This window comes from Hyperolius riggenbachi, chromosome 2 (assembly GCF_040937935.1).
Source record: "Hyperolius riggenbachi isolate aHypRig1 chromosome 2, aHypRig1.pri, whole genome shotgun sequence".
NCBI lineage: Eukaryota > Metazoa > Chordata > Amphibia > Anura > Hyperoliidae > Hyperolius > Hyperolius riggenbachi.
In genome coordinates this window covers 321,719,519-321,746,374 of record NC_090647.1, presented here as the reverse complement: position 1 = coordinate 321,746,374, position 26,856 = coordinate 321,719,519, and the positions used below count along the sequence as shown (strand labels likewise).

The window sequence follows — 26,856 nt, the reverse complement described above, 5'->3', positions numbered from 1 at the left end:
CAGTACTTCTCTGTTCCCTCTATCTCTCTCCATGGCCTGGAGAAATTTGAGGGGAAAGAACTGGAATTCACTGGGGAAGTTCGGAGTCTGCAGGGAGAAGGATACAATAACCATGTGTTGTCAATTAGAGTGAAAAGTGGATTGTGAGTAATAAGATAGAGAAAGAGGAAGTCATTGATATTTCACTCTTCAATGTTTCTTTGTTTGCCACATATTATCAGACTGTTTGATTGTTTCTGAATTCACAAACAATTTGTGAACAACTAGGGAGTGTGCATTTATATCTCCTCCTCTACATGGGTCAGAAAAGTAGTAAACACCATATTCATTGAATCAATTAAAGAAACATTTCATTTATTTTATTTTAGACACGCTGGCCCATATGCAATTATCTTCTTTTTTTTTTTCTCTCTCCAGAGTTCTCCTAAGTGGTATTTTTACACCTGGTCAATAAAATGTGTTTTAAACCACCAGCAAGCAAGAAAATACTCAAAATACTTTTGATAGTATTTTTTTCATCTACTTTTTTGGTATTTTTTTCAGTTGCATAGTGCTGAAAAGCCATTTTAAATAGAAGATGAAAAATTATCTCCTAGGAGAAAAGTTAGGAGGAAAAGTTAATTGCATGTGTAGTGTTCTCCCCAGGCTCTTTTAGCCGGGTGCTCCACCCAGCTAGTTTTAATGAGCACCCGGCTGTCATCACCTCACCTCCTCCTATGCTGTAAGCAGAGTTGCACCGGCCCTGCATTCTCTCATTTCGCCCCACCCGGCTACTTTTTCATGCCACTCGCCAACTATTTCATGCCACCCGGTTGGAAAAAAATTCTGCATATGGCCCACTGTGTCTTCTGATTATTTCTCCACATTCATTTATTTAGGCATTTCTCATATGTTTTCATCTGTGTTGTAGCATTAAACTCATCACATGTGAGTTGGAGGAATTGGGGAAGGGGGGGTTTTGTCATGTTAAGGCTGCTGGCTATTGGCGTTCTGCAGTCACATGACAAGAGGTGCAGGGTGAAAAGAGATTAACCTGACAAATGCAGTGATTTAGCTCCTTCAAATGAACATCATGGCAGTTGGCTATGGTTCAAAGTTACACATTTTCAGCAGTTTATGCAACATGTGGCTTGTCGAGCTAAAGTGATGTCTATCAGCAGATTTTCTGCACATATTATATATACTGTGATTTTGATATTCCTGTAAAAGGAGAGTCAATGTGTTGTTTCTTGTAATTAACTTGTCTATATGTACAGCTATCTAAAGATATTACTTTTGCTGATGGGTTGTTATTTACATGCTATGCATAATGTTTTATGTAGCTATTTGGTACGCTATTAGAGTTGGTAAATGATATGTACATGTTTCTTAAATTCCTACCCGATTCGGATTAGATAAGATTTTAGGAGATATCTGATCTACTGTTGTCCGCACTGCTGCTTCCACTAGCTTTGGTCTGCTTAAATCGGTACAGAGCTATTGCCTTGCTGGTGCACCCCTCCACCCACGGCCACCTGTTCCAAGGCAATTCCTGTTTACAGAAAGAGCAGCCTTTCTTAATAAGCAGTTGATCAGTAAAACACGGGACCTTCATTTTTTATAGAGTTTTGTTAAGTGTTTAGACATTTTCATTGAACCTCATCTATTGAAAACACTGAGCAATGTATACCTGCCTTTATAGAGAGAGAACATACGATGGCACAAAATTGTATGGGTTTTACGGTAATTAGATTATCTGAGTATATTCTACTTTTTGGTGCCTCTCAACGTTCTGAAAATTACTTTCTGTGCTTACTCTGGTGTATGCTTAAGTCACATTTCAGTAGCTCTGCATGTTTCGTTGAGGAAGCTGTCTTGCATGGCTAGCATAAATCCCCACAGACTTCAAATCTGTGTTTTGTTTAACGTATTGCTGCACACTGCCATCCACTTTATCTCACATGGCTGTTTCAGAGCTTCATGAGATTGAAGTGATTGGGGCCAAGTGCACTTGCATAGAGCCAGTATCCATGCAGATGTCTAGGAACCTTCCTTCTCATATAATTAATATGTCATTGCAGTAAATCCAGCAAACCAGTTGAGTAGGGAAGTAAAGGGAGTAAAAAGTTTTTCCTTTTTGTTTGCACAGATTGCACAGATTTCTGAATCAAAGAGGCAGGAGGGTGAATTTGAGATATCTTAAACACCAAGCTATGTACTGTTGTCATGGTTTCCAGAAAGTTTCCTAAAAATGCTATAGCAGTAGCAGGCTCAAAAATAACATTTAATTGTGTTTAGTTACAAAATGGCTTGTGAACATGTTATATAGATTTTTGTACAAAAAAATGAGTAACCCTTTACTCTTCTACACATTCCTGTACACGGGGCAGATTCTTGGCTGAGACAGTCCTTAACGACCGCCTTGGCTTAGTATTATCTAGCGTGTGAACATAGCTTAAGTATTTGCTGCATGTGATTCTGATAATAGGTGCGGCTTTGCAAAACTGAAAGAATTCTGTACATATACCTATCTACAAGTGAGCCTGATAACAGGGAAAGCGAAAGGTGAATGGCTCTTGATTGATGCAGTCTACATTGTCATATAATCTGATCTCAGATCAATGAATAGAAGTGATCAATAACTCTGTTCATACAAACCTCATACATGTTTTAAGCTAGGTACAAACAGTACAATTTTCCATGCAATCGACGGATCAATACGATAATTTCCAACCAGTCTGATCGGATCGCGATCCATAACGCAATCGATTTTGGGTAGTTATCAACGCAAAATTGATCGCATTATCAATCGGTAGCAACTTGGACGTCTGCACATGATGCAACTTATCAGATCACCGTCAGTCTGATGCAAAACTGTACCGTGTGTATTGAGCTTTTGACAGCAGCAGGGAGAGGTGGCAGCGCTTCCCAGAACAGGCTGCATCTGAATGACTAACAGCATAACAGCATTGTGTGCAGAGCCCAATTATAGGCAGGATACAAATCTTGCATTCAAAACAGATGCACCAGTTGGCTAAAAAAACCTTATACATTACATTTTATAAACTTAGTTACATGCACAATGCCAATATGCCTTTCATCTGTGGTTTGATTTTTGTGTATGTGTAGCATAGATGTGAACTACACTGTCATACTGTCAGGGCCGGTGCTGCCATTGAGGCAAAAGCGGCAATTGCCCCAGGGCCCCCAACCGCTGCCAGGCACCCCCCCCCCGGCACCCAGGTGGTCATACTCAACTGCTTCACCAGGCCCCTGCACGATGTGTAGCTTTATTGTAGTAGCTCACCTGTCCCGGCACTCTGCTGCTGATCTGTCTTCATCACCACTGCCTTCAGCAAGACCCGCCGCAGGTTATTTACGCATAATATGTGCAGCATGGAGAAGAGGCAGACGGGTGAGTTATTACAATTCAGCCACACATCATGCAGGGGCTCCATGGAGCAGTTGGGGGAAGAGCACCTGAGGGGTGGCAGGGTGTTGTTGCTCGGGGCCCAACTTTGCTGGGGAATAGGGGGCCCCCAGGTTACATTTGCCCCAGGACCCACATGCCTCTTAAACTTGCATACTGTGCTGTCCAGCCATATGCCTTCTCTTACACTATTGTTGACGTATAGGGATTGTTGCCAATGTAGACCAGAGAATTTATGCTAATTTTATTCCTTAATAGTGTATGCAATGTTTTACTTATGCTGTCTTTCTGGCCCTCTGCAGATGGGTGGTGTATGAGCACAGTGATTTCCGAGGCAGGCAGTGGCTGCTGGATTGCACTCAGATTCCTAACTGGCTGCTGTACAGTGGACTCCAGAGAATTGGATCACTCTGTCCTATTAGACAGGTAAGGTGCTTACAAGTGCAGTGTATTGTAGCTGGAGGCATGGAACTTGCTGAATTATATGAAAAGGGTTACTGATTCTAATTTCTCCTGTTATTCCAGAGGAGAGTGTATTTCCGGCTTCGGAACCAAGCTCTTGGTCTGTTCTTATGTGTCCCGCAGCCATCAGAAGATATTAAAGCTGCTCGGGTGGTAGTCACTGAGCCCCAGGAGGGCAGCTGTGACCTTTGGTTCTATGAGGAAGGACGCATCAAAAATCAGGTCAGTGCAGAAGTATACTATTTCCTGTTCTGCTTTGTGATCCCTTGAATTGCTTATGGCTTATTGCAGTATAGAGATGGCACTTTCCTTTGTTAATGCCATATTTGACAATGACAAGGAATGTAAAGGTCTGAAAAAAGGAAATGAAAGTGTGTAAAAGAGAGATGACTGTTGTGTACGTACTTTGCTGATTTATATGCATGAAAACTTGGCTTCTATTAAAGTATAATTGCTTATAAAAATGTTTTTTCACCTTGCAGCCTGCACAGATAAGTGTTTTTTACAAGCTGCTTTACCACGGTCTGCATGGCCCAGAGGCTAGTTTCTCTCAGGCCTCTTATCCACAGGAATCTGAGCTGCGCACTTGTCAGGCAGTTCAATCTCCCAGCTGCCCACAAGCACAATGTGGCTGCAATTACTGTACAAGCAGCCAAAAGGCAGCATTTGGTATCACCACACTTCACGTTCGACATATGGCCGTGTTACCAGGCTGCAAAAAACATCTTAAGTCATGTCTGAGGACAGCACCAATGTACTCATATGCAACTTCATGGGGGCCGCCTATCCACCGCCTGTGCCGAGCACTAGCAAGTGCCCAGCCAGTGAACGAGAGCCACTAACTGGCGGTGAATTCAATGACTTCATCTGCTCGAAAAGAAGCCTTAGCTTGTTGCACTTTCCTCTTATCACAATTTCCTCTTATTCCTCTTATTACAATTTAAAATGTTTAAATTATTTGAATAAGTATTTTTATTGGCAGCTTTAATTCAAAATAAAGATTTGATTAGTAACCCTTTCATTTTAAATAGTATGTCAAAAATTGTAACAGACAATTTGGGCACATGCAACTCCCGGACATATAATGGTAATTAGTGGCAAATGGGTGCCAAAACAGACACATGGAAAAATGAGTGGCTACAGCAAGCAGTTATAGCAGCTACATCAATAAATAGCCATAGTAGCACACTTGATACCGGATTAGTAAAGCGGTAGTTGCAGAAAATTTAAGTGCAAAAATTAGCGGCAGCTACAAACTGGTTATAGTGGCTACAGCAATAACTAACAGATGCAGCACACTTGGTATCGGGAGAGCAATGTGTTCATAGGTGGAAGGTGGAGGGGGGATGGGTGTTAGCCATAGGTGGGGTAGGTTAATGTAAGGTGTAGGTAGGTGTAGTTTTAGTGGTAGGAGTAGGTGGTGGAGGGTTAGTGTGGGAGGAAGGTCAAGTAAAGTGATAGTAGAGTATCATTAAAATTACAGATATTCTACTATCCGTATTATCCAACACAGAATTACGATATTGACAATATTCTACTAGGGGATTCACACGGTGCCCAAATTTCCGGACAACCTTTTTTAATGTATGCAAGGAAAGCCTATGCCTATTAATCTAGGAGGGGCTTACATCTAAGCAGTACCCTTATTATTTGACCAATATGCATTCCAGGGTCCTAGCCCATATATTCCTGAAAATTTTAACACTTCAGCTGTATTGCCATTGAAACAGCAATAACTTTTTCATTACCTAGAGAAGATGGTGGAGCCCTTACAGCTGGGGGCTAAAGATCAGCCCCCTGAAGGTAAGCAATGCCTTACCAACCCCCCCCCCCCCCCCCCCCAACCCCACGGCCCACTCTCTACTTACGACCTGGTGCACAGATCCCTTTAAGATCACTGAAGGTCACAGTAGTCACTACCCCCCCCCCCCAAAAAAAAATAAATAAATAAATACAAAATAAGTAAATAAACCAACCTTCCAAAAGGTAATCAACAAGAAGTTTGGAGGAGGTGCCGAGTAGCCGAGTACGTAAATAAATCAGTTAAAATCGGTTTAAAAAGGAGTTGTTGTCTTACCTCCCCAGATGTCATTTCTCATAAACTTATCACCTAATTGATAAAAATAACCTTTTAGCACATTTACAAGCAAAACAATCATTCAAAGTAAGTTGTTCCTGATCAACTTCATTTGAATATTACTTTTCTTGCCTTAATTATATTATATTTTTGCTCTGTGGGAGCTTAAAGAGACTCTGTAACAAAATGTTCAGCCTTATTTCTTCTATCCTATAAGTTCCTATACCTGTTCTAATGTGGTCTGGATTACTGCAGCCTTTTCTAGTTGCACTGTCTCTGTAATCAGGTTCGTTTCTAGGGCCGTGCGGGGCGAGCCGCCGCCCGGGGCACTATAATGGAAGGGGGAGCCGGAGCCGCAGGGAGGGCAGCCCAACCTCTCCCTCCCTCTCCCAGCCGCCCTCCGTGCTCCCCCCTCAGATGCATAGTCAGTGAGCAGGCAGGAAGCGCTGTTTACAACTCACCTGCCTGGCTCCAAGCGCTGCTCTCTCGCCGCCGGTCTCCTCTCTCTGCATAGATGCTGATACACACGCTGCTTCCTGTTTAGCCGGAAGCAGCGTGTGTATCAGCATGTATATAGAGAGGAAAAGACAGGCGGCGAGAGAGCAGCGCTTGGAGCCAGGCAGGTGAGTTGTAAACAGCGCTTCCTGCCTGCTCACTGACTATGCATCTGAGGGGGGAGCACGGATGGCGGCCCGGGAGAGGGAGGGAGAGGTCGGGCTGCCCTCCCCGTGGCTCCGGCTCCCCCCTCCATTATAGGGGACAGCTACCTATCTAACCTATCCTGGGGGCACCTACCTAATCTAACCTACGCTGGGGGGCAGCTACCTAATCTAACCTACGCTGGGGGGAAGCTACCTAATCTAACCTACGCTGGGGGACACCTACCTATCTAACCTATACTGGGGGGCACCTACCTAATCTAACATACACTGGGGGGCACCTACCTAATCTAACCTACACTGGGGGGCAGCTACCTAATCTAACCTACACTGGGGGGCAGATTCCTATCTAACCTATACTGGGGGGCACCTACCTAATCTAACATACACTGGGGGGCAGCTACCTATCTAACCTACACTGGGGGGCAGCTACCTATCTAACCTACACTGGGGGGTAGCTACCTATCTAACCTACACTGGGGGGCAGCTACCTATCTAACCTATACTGGGGGGCACCTACCTAATCTAACCTACACTGGGGGGCAGCTACCTATCTAACCTACACTGGGGGGCAGCTACCTAATCTAACCTATACTGGGGGGCACCTACCTATCTAACCTATACTGAGGGGCACCTACCTATCTAACCTATACTGGGGGGGGGCAGCTACCTATCTAACCTATACTGGGGGGGGGCAGCTACCTATCTAACCTATACTGGGGGGGGGGGGCAGTAACCTATCTAACCTATATTGGGGGCACTTATCTAACCTGTATTGGGGGCACCTACCTAGCTAGCCTATACAGGTGGCAACTATACTGGCTACCTATATTGCAGGCACCTACCTAAATAACCTATACTGGGGGCACCTACCTATCTAACCTATGCTGGGGGCAACTATTCTGGCTACCTATATTAGCACCCACCTAGCTAACCTGTACTGGGGCACCTACCTATCTAACTTATACCGGGGGCGCCTGCCTATCTAACCTATACTGGGGGCAACTATTCTGGCTACCTATACTGGAGGCACCTACCTGGCTAACCTATAGCGGGGGCAACTATACTGGCTCACCTATGCCTGGCTACCTATACTGGTGTACCTATTCTTGGCTACCTATACTGGGGGGACCTATACTAAGTGCAACTAGACCTGGCTAACCTATACTGCGGGCACCCATACCTTGCTCGGGGGGGGGGGGGGGGGGGCGCAATTTTTACACCCTCGCCCTGGGTGCATTTTAGCCTAGAATCTGCACCGTCTGTAATAGATCTAATCTTCTTTTCTTTGCTAAGCTTTGTCGACCCAGGGAGGAATGGGCTGCCTCCGTTGTAATGAATACAAGTTATGCATGCCCCCTGCAGGCTCTGTGTGCTTTGTTTACTCCTCACTCTCTGCTCTCAGTTACAGCTTGTCTGTGATGCAGTTTGTGAGGCTGAGGGGGGAGGGAGCTGCTTGTCACATGCTGAGAAACTGTGAGAATCCCAGACTGGAGTGCAGATAATTCACTATGTAATCAAAACTTGTAGTATACTGTAACATGATATATACAGTGATGTGAAAAACTATTTGCTCCCTTCCTGATTTCTTATTCTTTTGCATGTTTGTCACACTTAAATGTTTCTGCTCATCAAAAACCGTTAACTATTAGTCAAAGATAACATAATTGAACACAAAATGCAGTAGGGGCGCCTAAAGCCACTGGCACTAAAGGCAGCTGCTTGGAGAGGCATGAAGGGGGAAGGGCGCACTGCTGCGGGGGAAACTGCGGCTAATCGCTGCTATTGCAATCAGCTGCAGCTGCGCTTGTTTCCAATCCTGGCTTATTTACGCTCTGCCACCTGTATGCACGCCCCCCGCCCAGGCCCAGCCAATAGACTTTTAGCCAGGAACCTCTCAAGAGTCCCACCCACTCCACCTCCTCCTAATCCTCTGTCCCGCCCCTCTCCCTAGCAGCAGCCACATGATTTGTTTACTGCTGCATGTGGTGCTGCCTCTAACTCCGCCCCCCACCAGCCAAAAGTTCGGGTCCCTAGGCTTGCCGCTGTCTGACCCATCCACCATGCTTCCCCTGTGTGAAGAGCAGGCAGAGGTGAGGGTTAGCTGCAGGGGGAGGGGGGGGGGAGACTGGAATCAGCGGCAGCCAGCAGTGCTGATCAGTGCAGAGGAGAGAGGAGGACAAGGCAGCTGTGCATTGTGTGAGCCCAGAGCTGTGTATATCGGCATTTAGCATGTGAGCTATACGATGCTGATATACACAGCTCTGAGCAGCTCGTAGTGCACAGCTGCCTGTCCGGAGACTGACACTCCCCTGCTCTCATCAGCTCTGCTGCCAGGAGATCGTCACTCCTGATAAAAACCATCACTGACCGTCACCTGCTGGGAGGGAGGGGAAGCATTAAAAAGCAGCATACATGCTAACAGTGGGGAGAAGGGTGGGGAAGTTAAACATGGGCACACAAGTTAGAGCAGTGACGTAGCTAAGGAGCTGTGGGCCCCGATGCAAGTTTTACATGGGCCCCCCCAAGCACTCTATACATAACAATTGATGCGGCGCACCAAAACCTGCGAATGGCAACTACAGTGTCAGAGGTGCAAGAAGGGGATGGGGAACAGTGTGTTAAGGATTACTACCATTCAAACTATCTATATAAGTGATTATTACCAGCACAGGACCAACAGAGAGCTAATACTGTGATAGCGAGTGGACCCTTCGGGGCCCCGATGCAGTCGCTACCTCTACACCCCTTGTTGCTACGCCTCTTAGAGCAACTATCTAGGACTTTGCTCTGGGTGCCCATACATCTAGCCATGATAGGTAGGTCAACCAAGAGACAGATTTCTCTCTGAACAAATCTGATCAGAGAGAGATTTGTCAGCTGCCCGTACACCACAGGCTGATTCCTGATCAATTTCATGCTGAAACTGATCAGGAATTGGTCTTGTGACGCCACATTTGACAGCCCGACGCTATCCCCTAATGTAAATTGTGTCCCCAGGTTCGCTGTGCAGTATAGGTTACCTGGCAGTGTCCGTCTCTGCACTGCCTCACATACATGTGCCCTACGTGGTTGCCGGTGTATATGTGGGTGTGCATGTGACATCACACAGGCACCCACATATACGCTGGTAACCAGGCAGGGCATGTGTATGTGAGGCAGTGCGGAGACGGAGCCATTGGCGGACACAGACAGGTAACGTATACTGCACGTTAGGATTATTTTCTGGTAAAAGATTGCTACATTAAGATTATTTTCTGATGAAACATTGCAGCATTATGATTATTTTATGGTGAAACTTTGCTGCATTAGGATTTTTTTATGGTGAAACATTGCTGCATTAGGATTATTTTATGGTGAAACATTGCTGCATTAGGATTTTTTTATGGTGAAACATTGCTGCATTAGGATTCTTTTCTGATGAAACATTGCTGCATTAGGATTATTTTATGGTGAAACATTGCTGCATTAATGTACCCCTAACGCCAGTATTTTTAATATGTTTTCCTCCCAGGTGCTGTGTGACTAGCAAACAGCGTCATCCTCCCACCTTCAGCACTCCCTGCGGCCCCCGTTCTGACATCACATATGGGCAGGGAGGAAGTGGCAGTTCTTCCTCCCTGTGCCAGTCCTCAACTCAGCCTCTTCCACCTTCCGCTTCAGTTCCCGTTATGATCTGCTGCACACAGCACACAGGGGAGCTGCGCTGTGTGTGGTCTTGTGGTGATTGAGGTTGGAAGGATATCCGACCTCAGTAATCACAAGTCCGCACACAGTCCAGCTCCACAGCCCGCTGTGTGCAGCGATTCATAAGTGGAACTAGAGCGGCAGGTGGAGGGGGCTGCATTATGAACGGGCAGAGGGGACAAAGAACTGCCACGTCCTATCTGACCATATTCGACGTTCTGCCTCAGAACGATTACGACTACGCAGAATGGGGTCTACAGGGGGCACAGGAGGGGGAGGATGGTGCTGTGTGCTCGTCGCACCGCACCAATAACTTAATCAATATTAGAAATATCGGGACCAAGGTCTAGGTCAGGGGTACGTTAAGATTATTGTCATGGGGGGGCACCACGGGGGGGGGGGGGGCGCCCCTGAAATGCAGTTTTAACCACTTGATGACCCAGCCTTTACCCCCCCCCCTTAAGGACCAGCGCAGATTTCGCTGATCTGTGCTGGGTGGGCTCTACAGCCCCCAGCACAGATCAAACACCAGGCAGAGCGACCAGATCGCCCCCCTTTTTTCCCCACTAGGGGGATGATGTGCTGGGGGGGTCTGATCGCTCCTGCCTGCGTGTGGCTGGCGGGGGCACCTCAAAGCCCCCTCCACCGCAGGATTCCCCCTCTCCCTCTCCTCCCTCCCTTCCCCGGAGATCGGAGGCTGCACAGGAACGGATCTGTCCTGTGCAGCCTCTAACAGGCTCCTGCCTGTCATGTGACAGCGATCCCCGGCCGCTGATTGGCCGGGGATCGCTGATCTAGTACAACGCTGCTACTGTTAGCAGCGTTGTACAAATGTAAACAAAGCGGATTATTTCCGCTTGTGTTTACATTTAGCCTGCGAGCCGTGATTGGCGGCCCGCAGGCTATTCACGGAGCCCCCCGCCGTGAATTGACAGGAAGCAGCCGCTCACGCGAGCAGCTGTTTCCTGATTAATTAGCCTGCAGCCGGCGACGCAGATCTGCGTCGCTGGTCCTGCAGCTGCCACTTTGCCGACGCGCGTTATGAGTGCGTGGTCGGCAAGTGGTTAAATGATGGTTTTTATTATTTAGTGAGAAAAAAACCTCAAAACCTACATGGCCCTGTGTGAAAAAGAAATTGCCCCCTGAACCTAATAACTGGTTGGGCCACCCTTAGCAGCAATAACTGCACGGGCCCAGTGATATTGCAGCTCTGAAATATGGCCAAACTGGTGGCAAGTGACATCTTGGCAGCTGCACGCTTGACTTTTCTCAGTTCATGGGCAGTTATTTTGCGCCTTGGTTTTTCCACACGCTTCTTGCGACCCTGTTGACGATTTGAAATAAAACGCTTGATTGTTCGATGATCACGCTTCAGAAGCTTTGCAATTTTAAGAGTGCTGCATCCCTCTGCAAGATATCTCACTATTTTTGACTTTTCTGAGCCTGTCAAGTCCTTCTTTTGACCCATTTTGCCAAAGGAAAGGAAGTTGCCTAATAATTATGCACACCTGATATAGGGTGTTGATGTTATTAGACCACACCCCTTCTCATTACAGAGATGCACATCACCTAATATGCTTAATTGGTAGTAGGATTTCGAGCCTATACAGCTTGGAGTAAGATAGAGTGACCAGATTTTTGTGGGTCCAACCTGGGACAGGGAGGGTGGCCGCGCGGGGGGGGGGGCGCACGTGGGGAGGACTGAGGAGCGCACAGCGATGAAGACCAGGTGGGGCGCGGCGAAAAATGGGCGTGGCCATGACATTGTATGGGCGGAGCTAACGTAATGATGTAACAGCGAGGCATAAGAAAGCAGTGTTTACGCCATGATGTGGACAAACGAGACTTTGCATCATGGGTGTGCAGAAACTGTGTGATGCTAATAGTATACCGTAACCACAAAGCAGCAAACATAGCCATCTATGACCATTAAATAATAAATGCAGTAACAGTTACCCCGGACACCAGAAACTAAATGCAATGGGCAACATGTCAGCACATAATAAACGCAATGCGGGCAACATGTCAGTATAAAATAAATGCAATGCGGGCAACATGTCAGTACAAAATAAACACAATGGGCAAACATGTCAGTACAAAATAAACGCAATGCGGGCAACATGTCAGTACAAAATAAAAACGCAATGCAGGCAAACATGTCAGTACAAAATAAATGCAATGCGGGCAACATGTCAGTACAAAATAAACGCAATGCTGGCAAACATTTCACCAGAAAATTACTGCAATGCGGGCAAACACTTCACCAGAAAATTACTGCAATGCGGGCAAACATTTCACCAGAAAATTACTGCAATGCGGGTAAACATTTCACCAGAAAATTAACGCAATGCGGGCAAACATTTCACCAGAAAATTAACGCAATGTGGGCAAACATTTCACCAGAAAAGAAACGCAATGCGGGCAAACATTTCACTAGAAAGTAAACACAATGCGGGCAAACATTTCACCAGAAAAGAAACGCAATGCGGGCAAACATTTCCCCAGAAAATAAACGCAATGCGGGCAAACATTTCACTGGAAAGTAAACGCAATGCGGGCAAACATTTCACCAGAAAAGAAACGCAATGCGGGCAAACATTTCCCCAGAAAAGAAACGCAATGCGGGCAAACATTTCCCCAGAAAAGAAACGCAATGCGGGCAAACATTTCACCTGAAAAATAAAGCATTTACTCACCTGGCAGAAGTCTCCGGCCTCTGGCGCGCTGCTCCCGGGACCTCCTTCCTCCTCCTGCTCGTCTCCCGCGCTGACAGGGCTACGGCAAGATGGCGCCCGAAGCCCTGTACTGGAGACACAAATAGTCTCCAGTACAGGGCTTCGGCAGCCATCTTGCCGTAGCCCTGCTCGCCTGTCGGTGTCAGAACAGACACCGGAAGACGAGGCTGGAGCGGGGCTGCGGGCAATGAACTGGCACGGCGTCTGTAGACGTCGCTGCCAGTTCATAAGGATAGAGTGGCCTGAGTCCCGAGGCCGGGACGTCCCGCTGCTGAAATCGGGACGTTTCCCGGGACCTCATGCAGCCTGGGACAGCGGACCCCGAATCCCGGACGTGTCCCGGGCAATCCGGGACGTCTGGTCACTCTAAGCAAGACAACATGCATAAAGAGGATGATGTGGTCAAAATACTCATTTGTCTAATAATTCTGCACTCCCCGTGTGTGTATATATATATATATATATATATATATATATATATATATACACACACACACACACACACACACACACACACAAACATCACTTCCTGGTTAGCAGCCATGTTTTTTGTTTGTAAACACTGTCTAAAACTGGCGATTAAAAGCCAGGAGAGCGGCGGAGATGGCAAAGAGGGATCCAGGAGATCACAGTGACTCAGTTGGTATGTTTTTTATTTTACAAATCGGACAATACAGATTCTCTTTAACCACTTCCCGACCGCCGTATGTACAATTGGCGGCCGGGAAGTGCACCCCGCAAGGACCGCCGTATTGACAATTGGCGGCGGTCCTTGTAGGGGCATGGGCGGAGCGATCGCGTCATCAGTGACGCGATCCTCCGCCTCCGCCTGGCGCCGCTCACCCGCCGCAACATCCCGCCGGCCATACGGAAGCGCCGGCGGGATGTTAACCCCGCGATCGCCGCATACAAAGTGTATAATACACTTTGTAATGTTTACAAAGTGTATTATACAGGCTGCCTCCTGCCCTGGTGGTCCCAGTGTCCGAGGGACCACCAGGGCAGGCTGCAGCCACCCTAGTCTGCACCAAGCACACTGATTTTTTCCCCCCCCCTGCCCCAGATCGCCCACAGCACCCATCAGACCCCCCCCTGCCCACCCCCCAGACCCCTGTTTGCACCCAATCACCCCCCTAATCACCCATCAATCACTCCCTGTCACTATCTGTCAACGCTATTTTTTTTTTTATCCCCCACCCTGCTCCCTGCCCCCTCCTGATCACCCCCCACCCCTCAGATTCTCCCCAGACCCCCCCCCCAGACCACCCCCCCTGTTTACTGTATGCATCTATCCCCCTGATCACCTGTCAATCACCTGTCAATCACCTGTCAATCACCCGTCAATCACCCGTCAATCACCCGTCAATCACCCCCTGTCACTGCCACCCATCAGCCAGCCCCTAACCTGCCCCTTGCGGGCAATCTGATCACCCCCCCACACCAATAGATCGCCCGCAGATCCGACATCAGATCACCTCCCAAATCCATTGTTTACATCTATTCTCTCCTCTAAACACACACTAATTACCCATCAATCACCCATCAATCACCCCCTATCACCACCTGTCACTTTTACCTATCAGATCAGACCCTAATCTGCCCCTTGCGGGCACCCAATCACCCGCCCACACGCTCAGATTGCCCTCTGACCCCCCCTTATCAATTCACCAGTGCATTAATTACATCTGTTCTTCCCTGTAATAACCCACTGATCACCTGTCAATCACCTGCCAATCACCTATCACCCATCAATCACCCCCTGTCACTGCCACCCATCAATCAGCCCCTAACCTGCCCCTTGCGGGCAATCTGATCACCCACCCACACCATTAGATCGCCCGCAAACCCGCCGTCAGATTACCTCCCAAATGTATTGTTTACATCTGTTATCTTCTCTAAACACCCACTAATTACCCATCAATCACCCATCAATCACCCCCTATCACCACCTGTCACTGTTACCTATCAGATCAGACCCTAATCTGCCCCTTGCGGGCACCCAATCACCCGCCCACACGCTCAGATTGCCCTCAGACCCCCCCCTTATCAATTCGCCAGTGCATTAATTACATCTGTCCTTCCCTGTAATAACCCACTGACCACCTGTCAATCACCTGCCAATCACCTATCACCCATCAATCACCCCGTCACTGCCACCCAACAATCAGCCCCTAACCTGCCCCTTGCGGGCAATCTGATCACCCACCCACACCAATAGATCGCCTGCAGATCCGACATCAGATCACCACCCAAGCGCCTCTCTCCTCTAAACACCCACTAATTACCCATCAATCACCCCCTATCACCACCTGTCACTGTTACCCATCAGATCAGACCCTAATCTGCCCCTTGCGGGCACCCAATCGCCCGCCTACACGCTCAGATTGCCCTCAGACCCCCCCTTATCAATTCGCCAGTGCAATATTTACATCTGTTCTCCCCTGTAATAACCCACTGATTACCTGTCAATCACCTATCAATCACCCATCAATCACCCCCTGTCACTGCCACCCATCAATCACCCCCTGTCACTTCCACCCATCAATCACCCGCTGTCACTGCCACCCATCAATCAGCCCCTAACCTGCCCCTTGCGGGCAAACTGATCACCCACCCACACCAATAGATCGCCCGCAGATCCGACATCAGATCACCACCCAAGCGCAGTGTTTCCATCTATTCTCTACCCTAAACACCCACTAATTACCCATCAATCACCCCCTGTCACTGCTACCTATCAGATTAGACCCCTATCTGCCCCTAGGGCACTCAATCACCCGCCCACACCCTCAGAATGCCCTCAGACCCCAGCCCTGATCACCTCGCCAGTGCATTGCTTGCATCTATTCCCCCCTCTAATCACACCTTGAGACACCCATCAATCACCTCCTGTCACCCCCTAGCACACCTACCCATCAGATCAGGCCCCAATTTGCCCCGTGTGGGCTCCTGATCACTCGCCAAATCCCTCAGATCCCCCTCAGACCCCCTTCCGATCACCTCCCCAGTGCATTGATTGCATCTATTTTCCCCTCTAACCACCCCCTGAGACACCCATCAATCACCTCCTGTCACCCCCCTAGCACTCCTATCCATCAGATCAGGCCCAATACAACCTGTCATCTAAAAGGCCACCCTGCTTATGACCGGTTCCACAAAATTCGCCCCCTCATAGACCACCTGTCATCAAAATTTGCAGATGCTTATACCCCTGAACAGTCATTTTGAGACATTTGGTTTCCAGACTACTCACGGTTTTGGGCCTGTAAAATGCCAGGGCGGTATAGGAACCCCACAAGTGACCCTATTTTAGAAAAAAAGACACCCCAAGGTATTCTGTTAGGTGTATGACGAGTTCATAGAAGATTTTATTTTTTGTCAAAAGTTAGCGGAAATTAATTTTTATTGGTTTTTTTTTCACAAAGTGTCATTTTTCACTAACTTGTGACAAAAAATAAAATCTTCTATGAACTCGCCATACACCTAACGGAATACCTTGGGGTGTCTTCTTTCTAAAATGGGGTCACTTGTGGGGTTCCTATACTGCCCTGGCATTTTAGGGGCCCTAAACCGCGAGGAGTAGTCTAGAAAACAAATGCTTCAAAATGACCTGTGAATAGGACGTTGGGCCCCTTAGCGCACCTAGGCTGCAAAAAATTGTCACACATGTGGTACCGCTGTACTCAGGAAAAGTAGTATAATGTGTTTTGGGGTGTATTTTTACACATACCCATGCTGGATGGGAGAAATTTCTATGTAAATGGACAATTGTGTGTAAAAAAATCAAACAATTGTCATTTACAGAGATATTTCTCCCACTTAGCATGGGTATGTGTAAAAATACACCCCAAAACGCATTATACTACTTCTCCTGAGTACGGCGGTACCACATGTGTGACACTTTTTTACACCCTAAGTACGCTAAGGGGCCCAAAGTCCAATGAGTACCTTTAGGATTTCACAGGTCATTTTGCGACATTTGGTTTCAAGACTACTCCTCACGGTTTAGGGCCCCTAAAATGCCAGGGCAGTATAGGAACCCCACAAATGACCCCATTCTAGAAAGAAGACACCCAAAGGTATTCCGTACGGAGTATGGTGAGTTCATAGAAGATTTTATTTTTTGTCACAAGTTAGCGGAAAATGACACTTTGTGAAAAAAAACTATTAAAATCAATTTCCGCTAACTTGTGACAAAAAAATAAAAACTTCTATGAACTCACCATACTCCTAACGGAATACCTTGGGGTGTCTTCTTTCTAAAATGGGGTCATTAGTGGGGTTCCTATACTGCCCTGGCATTTTAGGGGCCCTAAACCGTGAGGAGTAGTCTTGAAACAAAAATGACCTGTGAAATCCTAAAGGTACTCATTGCACTTTGGGCCCCTTAGTGCAGTTAGGGTGCAAAAAAGTGCCACACATGTGGTATCGCCGTACTCGGGAGAAGTAGTATAATGTGTTTTGGGGTGTATTTTTACACATACCCATGCTGGGTGGGAGAAATACCTCTGTAAATGACAATCTTTTGATTTTTTTACACACAATTGTCCATTTACAGAGGTATTTCTCCCACCCAGCATGGGTATGTGTAAAAATACACCCCAAAACACATTGTACTACTTCTCCTGAGTACGGCGATACCACATGTGTGGCACTTTTTTGCACCCTAACTGCGCTAAAGGGCCCAAAGTCCAATGAGTACCTTTAGAATTTCACAGGTCATTTTGAGAAATTTCGTTTCAAGACTACTCCTCACGGTTTAGGGCCCCTAAAATGCCAGGGCAGTATAGGAACCCCACAAATGACCCCATTTTAGAAAGAAGACACCCCAAGGTATTCCGTTAGGAGTATGGTGAGTTCATAGAAGATTTTATTTTTTGTCAAAAGTTAGCGGAAAATGACACTTTGTGAAAAAACACAATTAAAATCAATTTCCGCTAACTTTTGACAAAAAAATAAAATCTTCTATGAACTCACTATACTCCTAACGGAATACCTTGGGGTGTCTTCTTTCTAAAATGGGGTCATTTGTGGGGTTCCTATACTGCCCTGGCATTTTAGGGGCCCTAAACCGTGAGGAGTAGTCTTGAAACGAAATTTCTCAAAATGACCTGTGAAATTCTAAAGGTACTCATTGGACTTTGGGCCCTTTAGCGCAGTTAGGGTGCAAACAAGTGCCACACATGTGGTATCGCCGTACTCAGGAGAAGTAGTATAATGTGTTTTGTGGTGTATTTTTACACATACCCATGCTGAGTGGGAGAAAGATCTCTGTAAATGGACAATTGTGTGTAAAAAAAATTAACAAATTGTCATTTACAGAGATATTTCTCCCACCCAGCATGGGTATGTGTAAAAATACACCCCAAAACACATTATACTACTTCTCCTGAGTACGGCAATACCACATGTGTGGCACTTTTTTGCACCCTAACTGCGCTAAGGGGTCCAAAGTCCAATGAGCACCTTCAGGCTTTACAGGGGTGCTTACAATTTAGCACCCCCCAAAATGTCAGGACAGTAAACACACCCCACAAATGACCCCATTTTGGAAAGTAGACACTTCAAGGTATTCAGAGAGGAGCATGGTGAGTCCGTGGCAGATTTCATTTTTTTTTGTCGCAAGTTAGAAGAAATGGAAACTTTTTTTTTTTTTTTTTTTTTTTCACAAAGTGTCATTTTCCGCTTACTTGTGACAAAAAATAATATCTTCTATGAACTCACTATGCCTCTCAGTGAATACTTTGGGATGTCTTCTTTCCAAAATGGGGTCATTTGGGGGGTATTTATACTATCCTGGAATTCTAGCCCCTCATGAAACATGACAGAGGGTCAGAAAAGTCAGAGATGCTTGAAAATGGGAAAATTCACTTTTTGCACCATAGTTTGTAAACGCTATAACTTTTACCCAAACCAATAAATATACACTGAATGGGGTTTTTTTTATCAAAAACATGTTTGTCCACATTTTTCGCGCTGCATGTATACAGAAATTTTACTTTATTTGAAAACTGTCAGCACAGAAAGTTAAAAAAATCATTTTTTTGCCAAAATTCATGTCTTTTTTGCTGAATATAATAAAAAGTAAAAATCGCAGGAGCAATCAAATAGCACTAAAAGAAAGCTTTATTAGTGACAAGAAAAGGAGCCAAAATTCATTTAGGTGGTAGGTTGTATGAGCGAGCAATAAACCGTGAAAGCTGCAGTGGTCTGAATGGAAAAAAAGTGGCCGGTCCTTAAGGGGTAGAAAGCCCTAGGTCCTCAAGTGGTTAAAAATGTAACATGGATAAGGTGAAAACTGAGGAAAACAGGTGAAAAAGCTTTGTGAATCATGCCCAATGTGTAGCACAATACAATTTGTTATATATCCATTTGTGTCATCTGTGGAGGTTAGCCAACACTTTCCTCTTTTTAAACTGTTTTAACTGTTTTATTTGCATACAAGGACACTGCCTACCCACCCCTTACATGCAGTGAGTTTTTTATCTCATGGAATTGCATTTAGCCCAAAGTCTTCTGACTTCACTGGCTATATACACTTAGGCCTCTTTTTCCATGGGTGGCTCATTTGTCAGGCTGTTCAGCCTCCCAGACGCGGGCCACAAACTCCATTTGGCTGCATTTGGTAACACTGCAAATGTCACATTTGGTGTGACATGAGACGGTGTTACCAACCGGTAAAGAACACTTCATGTCACGTCAGATTTCCGCACCCTAACCTTTGATCCCCTATGATGTTACTCTCCCTGAGCCAATGACGGCGATGCCGGGCGTGGCCTACTGGCTTATCTCGGAAACCGAGCGCCCTGCCGCTGACCCAAGGACTTAAGAGCACGTGAGCAAGTGCCATACCGGCGGGAAGCGGCTGTTGTGCTGTCCTTCATCCCCTGGTCACCGTCTTCCCCACCAACCCTTCACCACCCAGAACTTCAGGTCAGATAAATCTTGCAACATTTGAATGTATGGATCTGTCTTGTATCATGGATTTGGCAGCAGACTGAAATAAAGCCTTTAAAGGGACAGTGCCTGGACTAACTCTTTTGTGCTAAGTGACATGCAAATTGTATGCCTTTTGGAATAGGGCCAGTCAGTTGCACTTCCTGTCCTTTTTCTTGGCCCAATTCCAAGCTGAAAAGAATTTACATGCAAATTGGAATGATTAGTAGTGTTGGTGATCACATTCAGTTTCCTGCATTCAGAAACCCGAATTATGCTGCACATCGCACTTCAGCACTCAACCTAGTGGGCAGGGTCATGAGGAGGCCACCCACACCGGGATTCATGTGACTCCGATGCTATGCCATAGGGAGAAAGCATCAGAGTTACATGAACAGCTGCATGGACTGGAACCCAGTGACCTGACCACTAGCTTGGGTACTCAAGTGCGGTGTTCAGCGTAACTCAGGTTTCTGAATGCAGGATTCCTAATTCAAGCAGCAACACTAATTATTTGCATATGACCGACCTTCTCTAACTACGATAGTTGAGAAGCTAGCATTTTTAGAATGAGGATAAATATGTCAACATCCATATTTCTCTCACTTTACATTTTCACTGATTTGTTCGCTTGTTTTTCTCCTCAGCTGTTTCCGCAGATGAGTCTGCAGGTAGTTGGTATGACTGGCTCAGGGACAAAGGTGGTTCTCTGGTCCGAGGCACGGAAGCCAGTCCAAACATGGACCCTGGACGACTCTGGATATATACTTAGCTGCTTGTTTAAAAACTTGTGCCTCGATGTAAAAGGTGAGATTTCCTTAATGACTTTTAATAATTCTTTTCACTTGCCTCTGGTGAGCTAGGGCTTCACCTCCAATATAGCTTCCCAGGTGGTTTAGAGTGAGCCAAACATAATGCATAGTGAGGAACCACTTGTGAGCCAAATTTGATGGCTCTGTAGGACAGATTTAGCCCACGGCTAGAGTTGGACCAGTAAGAAGAGACAAGGGCCATACACCTCCCGCTATAAAACTTCACTTTTAATCAAAAATGGTAAAAGGCATACATTACATATCCTGTAGATATAAAGAGAGAGGTATAGGCAAGTGGGGAGGTCGACAGCCGTTTCACGCCGTTATATGCAGTGGCGCATCGTCAGAACAACCACCCCAAGTAACATCCCCCCTTATATGCACTTACCCCATCAATGAGGAAACAGCTACTGCCTGTAGAGCGTGTGTGCGCCGTTCGCCCATGGAGCACACGCCAAGTGTTTCAGATACGCCGGGCAATCGGACTTCCGCCCACTGGAGCACAACTCGGAAGACGTATCCACGTCACATCCGGCCAGCGCTCCACATTAGACTACGTCGAGTGGGTGCGCCCAAAACGTCGCACATTACCTCAATGTCGTTGACGGAGCATCTCTGCCCACAAGAGGGCAATCTAATCAAGTTTAGATAGCGACGACAGGCTAAAAAACTTTAAATCACCCTGCTGCCATCCAGTGGCCAAATAGATTATGGCCATTCAGTTACACATTACTGGAAGCAGGTAATTAAATAAGCTGTTCCCCAGGGATGCATATACATTTAAAAAAAATGACACAGTCTTTAGGGTCTCAGCTCCAGTCCGTCCCCATGGGAGAGAGTGCAATGTGTCACAAATATAAAGAATAGAAGAAACAAGGTAATTCCTGTTTAACCTTCTTGGCGGTAACCCCGAGCAGCTGTGGAGGATTTCTCAGGCCCTGCTGGGACGATTTTCATAATTTTTTTTTAGAACATGCAGCAAGCACTTTGCTTGCTGCGTGTTTGGGTCGATCGCCGCCGATGCGCCGCTACCCGCCGCGATACAGCCCCCCCCCCCCGCATACCCCTTGCGCAGCCTGGCCAATCGCCGCCAGGCTGCGCCATGGGGTGGATCGGGACTCCCTGTGACGTCACGACGTTCAGAACGGGATTTCCGGATGGGCTTGATCGCCGGCAGCGATCGGAGGGGTGGGAGGGAGGCCGCAGGGAGGGGGAATCATGTAGCTAGCGCTAGGCTAGCTACATGATAAAAAAAAAATTAGGTTCAAAAAACCTCCTGCGGCCATGCAGCCGTAGAACAATTGACCGCCAGGAGGGTTAATAACATACTCACCACCCTACAAGGATGGACTGTCAGACAGAGATCAATTGTGTGTCTGTAGGAGCAAAGAGAAAAGTTAAAGGAGGAAAAACAGTACATAGGGTACTATTTAAAATTACAATAAAATACAGACATCTCATTCAGATAAATATAGCTAGATTGTTCTTTTCATTTAAGCCCAAAGGTCCTACCACATCAAAATATGATATCCAATAACTTTCCCTCTGTAGAAGTTTACGATGCCAGTCTCACCCCCCCCCCCCCCCCCCCGAGGTCATGTCCAACCTGCTCAAGGCCCAAAAACCTAAATTTTGTTACATCACTATTGTGGGCTTCCTGCATGTGCTCAATTACTCTAGGACAACCCTCCCCGCTATGGACGGACCTGCAGTGGGCCTAGAGTTGTACATGTATGATCTAGCCTGACTGCCATCAATTGATCACTTTAAAACTGCCAGTTAAAGTAAACCTCAGATGTCAATAAAGAAAGATTTGTTACTTACCCGGGTCTTCTTGCAGCCCCATAAGCACCGCTGAGTCCCTCGCCATCCTCCTAAGTGCCTTCATTCTCCGGCTATCGGTCCAGGTAACGCGCTCAGCCGCACCAGTCGGCTCTTCTGCACATGCACAGAAGACACCGACTGACGCGACTGAGCAAGATTACCTGGATCAATAGCCGGAGAACAGAGGCAATCGCGTAGATGGCAAGGGACTCAGTGGGGCTGGAGGAAGCCCCGGGTAAGTATCAAATCTTTCTTTATTGTCATTTCAGAACATTTTACATTTTTCATTGATGTAACCATTTTATTGAATCACTGTAATGTTGAATGGTTTGCCTTGGAATCTAAGTGAGATCATTCTATCACTTTTTGGATTGTACCCAAGAACTGATGTTGACACCTTTTTGTTGATGATGATTATCATGGCTACTCAATTTCTTCTATTTCTTCACCATAGACCCTAAACAAGTATGCAGATCAGTTGTTTCTCACTGAAGTCTGACTAGATTAGCCACATAACTGTTTCAGGTGTGTTATTCAAACACTACTGGAGCCAAAGAGTGGACTGCCGGCAACTGATATAGTTTAAGGCCCCTCCACACATGGAGCAGTATTGCGTGTTGTGGTACTCTCCCCACTGCAGCTCGTTGAGAGGGCAATGTAAGTCCATGGGGACTTACACACTATGGCGACACAGTGCAGTGCAACGGAAATAGCTAAATTGACACTAAGCAACAACATCTGCAGTGTGATTCTGCATGATCACAGTAATCCAGTGACCTACTTCCAGTCCAGCGGGGGGCAGACCTATGCATTTGACCCTGTCACCACAGGGTAATGTGCAAAGGGAAATGGTGCAGTGCAATCTTCCTGCAGTGGGGTCTCATGGACAATCGCAATGCACCATGTGTGAAAGTAGCATTATAAGCAGAATGCAAGAGGAAAGTCGGCACATGCAAATGCGTAGCAGTAAAAAAGCTTTATTCTTGCGGCTTCATGCGGTTAGCATAACGACACAAAGTTGATAAAAATTATCCTACCCGTTACTCCATGTGGCTGTGGGGTGAGGTGGGAGCAGTGGGGGCCGCCACTGCTCCCACCTCACCCCACAGCCACATGGAGTAACGGGTAGGATAATTTTTATCAACTTTGTGTCGTTATGCTAACCGCATGAAGCCGCAAGAATACAGCTTTTTTACTGCTACGCATTTGCATGTGCCGACTTTCCTCTTGCATTCTGCTTATCATGACCTGCTGTTTTCAAGCCTGAGCACGCTATTTGTAGCATGACCCGTTACTAATCCTCCAAGAGGCAACCTACTTTAGTCTCTGAGCATGTTGATCGACAGTTGCAGTGCCGGTTCTGTGTATCTACTTAAGTGTGAAAGTAGCATTAACCACCCTGGCGTTCTATTAAGATCGCCAGGGCGGTTGCGGGAGGTTTTTTTTAAAATTAAAAAAAAACTATTTCATGCAGCCAACTGAAAGTTGGCTGCATGAAAGCCCACTAGATGGCGCTCCGGAGGCGTTCTTCTGATCGCCTCCGGCGGCCAAAAGTAACACGGAAGGCCGCAATGAGCGGCCTTCCGTGTTTTGCTTACTTCGTCGCCATGGCGACGAGCGGAGTGACGTCATGGACGTCAGCCGACGTCCTGACGTCAGCCGCCTCCGATCCAGCCCTTAGCGCTGGCCGGAACTATTTGTTCCGGCTGCGCAGGGCTCAGGCGGCTGGGGGGACCCTCTTTCGCCGCTGCTCGCGGCGGATCGCCGCAGAGCGGCGGCGATCAGGCAGCACACGCGGCTGGCAAAGTGCCGGCTGCGTGTGCTGCACTTTATTTGAACAAAATCGGCCCAGCAGGGCCTGAGCGGCACCCTCTGGCGGTACTGGACGAGCTGAGCTCGTCCATACCGCTAAGGTGGTTAAAGGACCTAAATATGGCAGCCTCCATATCCTTCTAACTTCAGGTGTCATTACTAAAACACCTTCGACATACAACGCTGGCAAAACAAATGTTAGTCAAGAGGGTTAAGAAACTAGTGTCTGACTTGCATACCAGGGTGGCTTCACCATCTAACACGTCATGCTCTTACATAATTTGCGAGTATGACTCATTGCTTATATAAGCCTTGTGTTTTCTACATGTAAATATAATAGTGTATTGTAATTAGCTGTGTCTGTTTTCTGATCTCACAGGTGGACTTACCTATGACTCTGACCATGCTGTGGTGTGGGAGAAGTTTTCCGATAGACCTACTCAACAGTGGGACCTAGACGTGTACTGAGACTTGCCTAGATACAGGATATAGTGTTTTCCAGACTAATACGATTCTGATTTATCTCTTGAAGATTGCCAAACCTCTTGTGAATGTCTGGATTAGTATAGTGCAATATTTCACAGACACATGCACTGTGTACAGTGTGCAGCAGGGCTGTTCAGGCAATCCGGATGTAAGTGACTATGTGCAAAGTCAAGTGACCCATAGTAAGCAAACATATTTACTGCAGTCAGACTAATAGAAGGTGAGATGATTAGGCTGTTAAGGTGTGTACACACCTTTGATGGATGTCACCCTTCAGGACCCAATCCCCTTGGGGGACACCACTGGGCTGCACTGACACATGTCAGCTGTGTAGCTAACAAAGCACTGTGTTGCAATTTGGGAAGGCGGAGGGATGGAGCGGTGCATGCGTGATATCAGGCGGCGGGCGTGCAGCCTGAACAATGCAATCGACCGTCGCTGGGGGTGACTTGATCCACTGGGCGGATCACATTCGGGTTGGAAGTAGATGTACACATGCCAAATTATCGGCTGAGATGGTCGCATCAGCCACCTCAGCCAACTTTAGTCAGGTGTGGGTATGAGCCTTTAGGTGTTACTGTAGTTTGACCAATGTTACGACACTTTGCACTCATTTATAAATAGTCTACACACTGAGATAACATCACACTCGACTCTACTCCTGAGCGTTTCTAACACAATGATTGATACAAATGATGTTTTAGTTCATATCTTTAACATATGAAAGATTGTACACAGAGCACCTGATTTCAGTCAGATGTTGGACTGGAAATCAATTGAAACCTACTGTTCTGTATGGTGTGATTCTGCTCAGTGCAGTACAAAACCATGAATCCACCAGAATTGATAAAAATTTTCCACCACAGCCAATCATATTTTATCTAACTTTTTGCCATTATTTGAGAATATGGACTGATATCTAGAAGGCAAAATCAGTTGTTACAGTGTGGGAGGTTTTGATTGGTCTGCAGTCTCTGCATGTAGGCTTACCACCAATACTATAAAAGGCACATCCAGTATGATTGTCAGTAGCCAAGGGAATAAGTTTATTATAGGCAATTTCATTTTTTCCTCCACAAACATAAAAACTATGTGAGGTATCTCAACCTTAATGTAAATATTATTCTATGAACTATGAAATTCCAGACCAGAATGAAAGGGGAGAATGAAGCCCCTCTATATATAGTATTAGCTAGAATGTCTGCTCTTAACAGTTCAGATGTTAAAATATTTATTTTATATATATTTTTATACAATGTTTCCTGATCTTTGTCTTTTCTAATTCACAAGTTCCTGGTGGTTTTGTATATATACATTATTTTGTTTCTGGGAATTATTAAAATGACTGAACACGCATTGGACAATGTGGTTGCCTTTCTTGTATGACCTTACCCATGGGAAGATAGACTGTCAGGCTAGATATTGTGGTTAATTGTGCCATGTACTGTATAAGAATTAACATCTTCCATCTGATCAGTATTGACTCTTAGGTCTAGTTAATGGTTTAAAAAAAATAGTTAATAAAGACGTTAGTGAATGAACTATTTGGCCTCGCGAGTCGCCTAAAACCCCAACTCATTACACTGGTTGAGCAAAACTCTGGAAATTGGGCCAGTTGCCATTCCCAGAGACATGAGATGGTTTTTGCCTGCCAGATAATGCCACCAAATGTCAAACATGATGCGGTGTTACGAAACACTGCCATCCAGCTGTATGTAACTGCCGACAATTGTGCAGTTCTACCTTCTCTGGAAAAAGGACATTAAATGGAACACTTAATTTATCTCTTCATAACTTTGGGTGGAGCCAAGGAAATAATTCATTTACGGATTCTAGGTTCTTTTTTTCAGTCTACTACAAAATATCATGGTGGTTCTAGGTCTCCATAAAATTAACTACCTACTCTATGTAGCTAACCTTCTACCATCACCAATTCATTAATTAATTTCCCCACCAT

General features: G+C 46.3%; 1 protein-coding gene across 1 annotated transcript in view; it reads left to right on the top strand.

The window, feature by feature from the left end:
- The window catches only part of CRYBG2 (crystallin beta-gamma domain containing 2), a 138,632-nt gene extending 112,377 nt beyond the window's left edge, over positions 1 to 26,255 (top strand). The window contains exons 16-20 of the mRNA XM_068269229.1: positions 4 to 143; positions 3,712 to 3,835; positions 3,935 to 4,093; positions 20,613 to 20,772; positions 24,793 to 26,255. Coding sequence (XP_068125330.1) covers positions 4 to 143; positions 3,712 to 3,835; positions 3,935 to 4,093; positions 20,613 to 20,772; positions 24,793 to 24,881 — 672 coding nt within the window. The 3' untranslated portion in view covers positions 24,882 to 26,255. The remainder of the gene's footprint in view (positions 1 to 3; positions 144 to 3,711; positions 3,836 to 3,934; positions 4,094 to 20,612; positions 20,773 to 24,792) is intronic.
- The last annotated feature ends 601 nt before the right edge of the window (positions 26,256 to 26,856 follow it).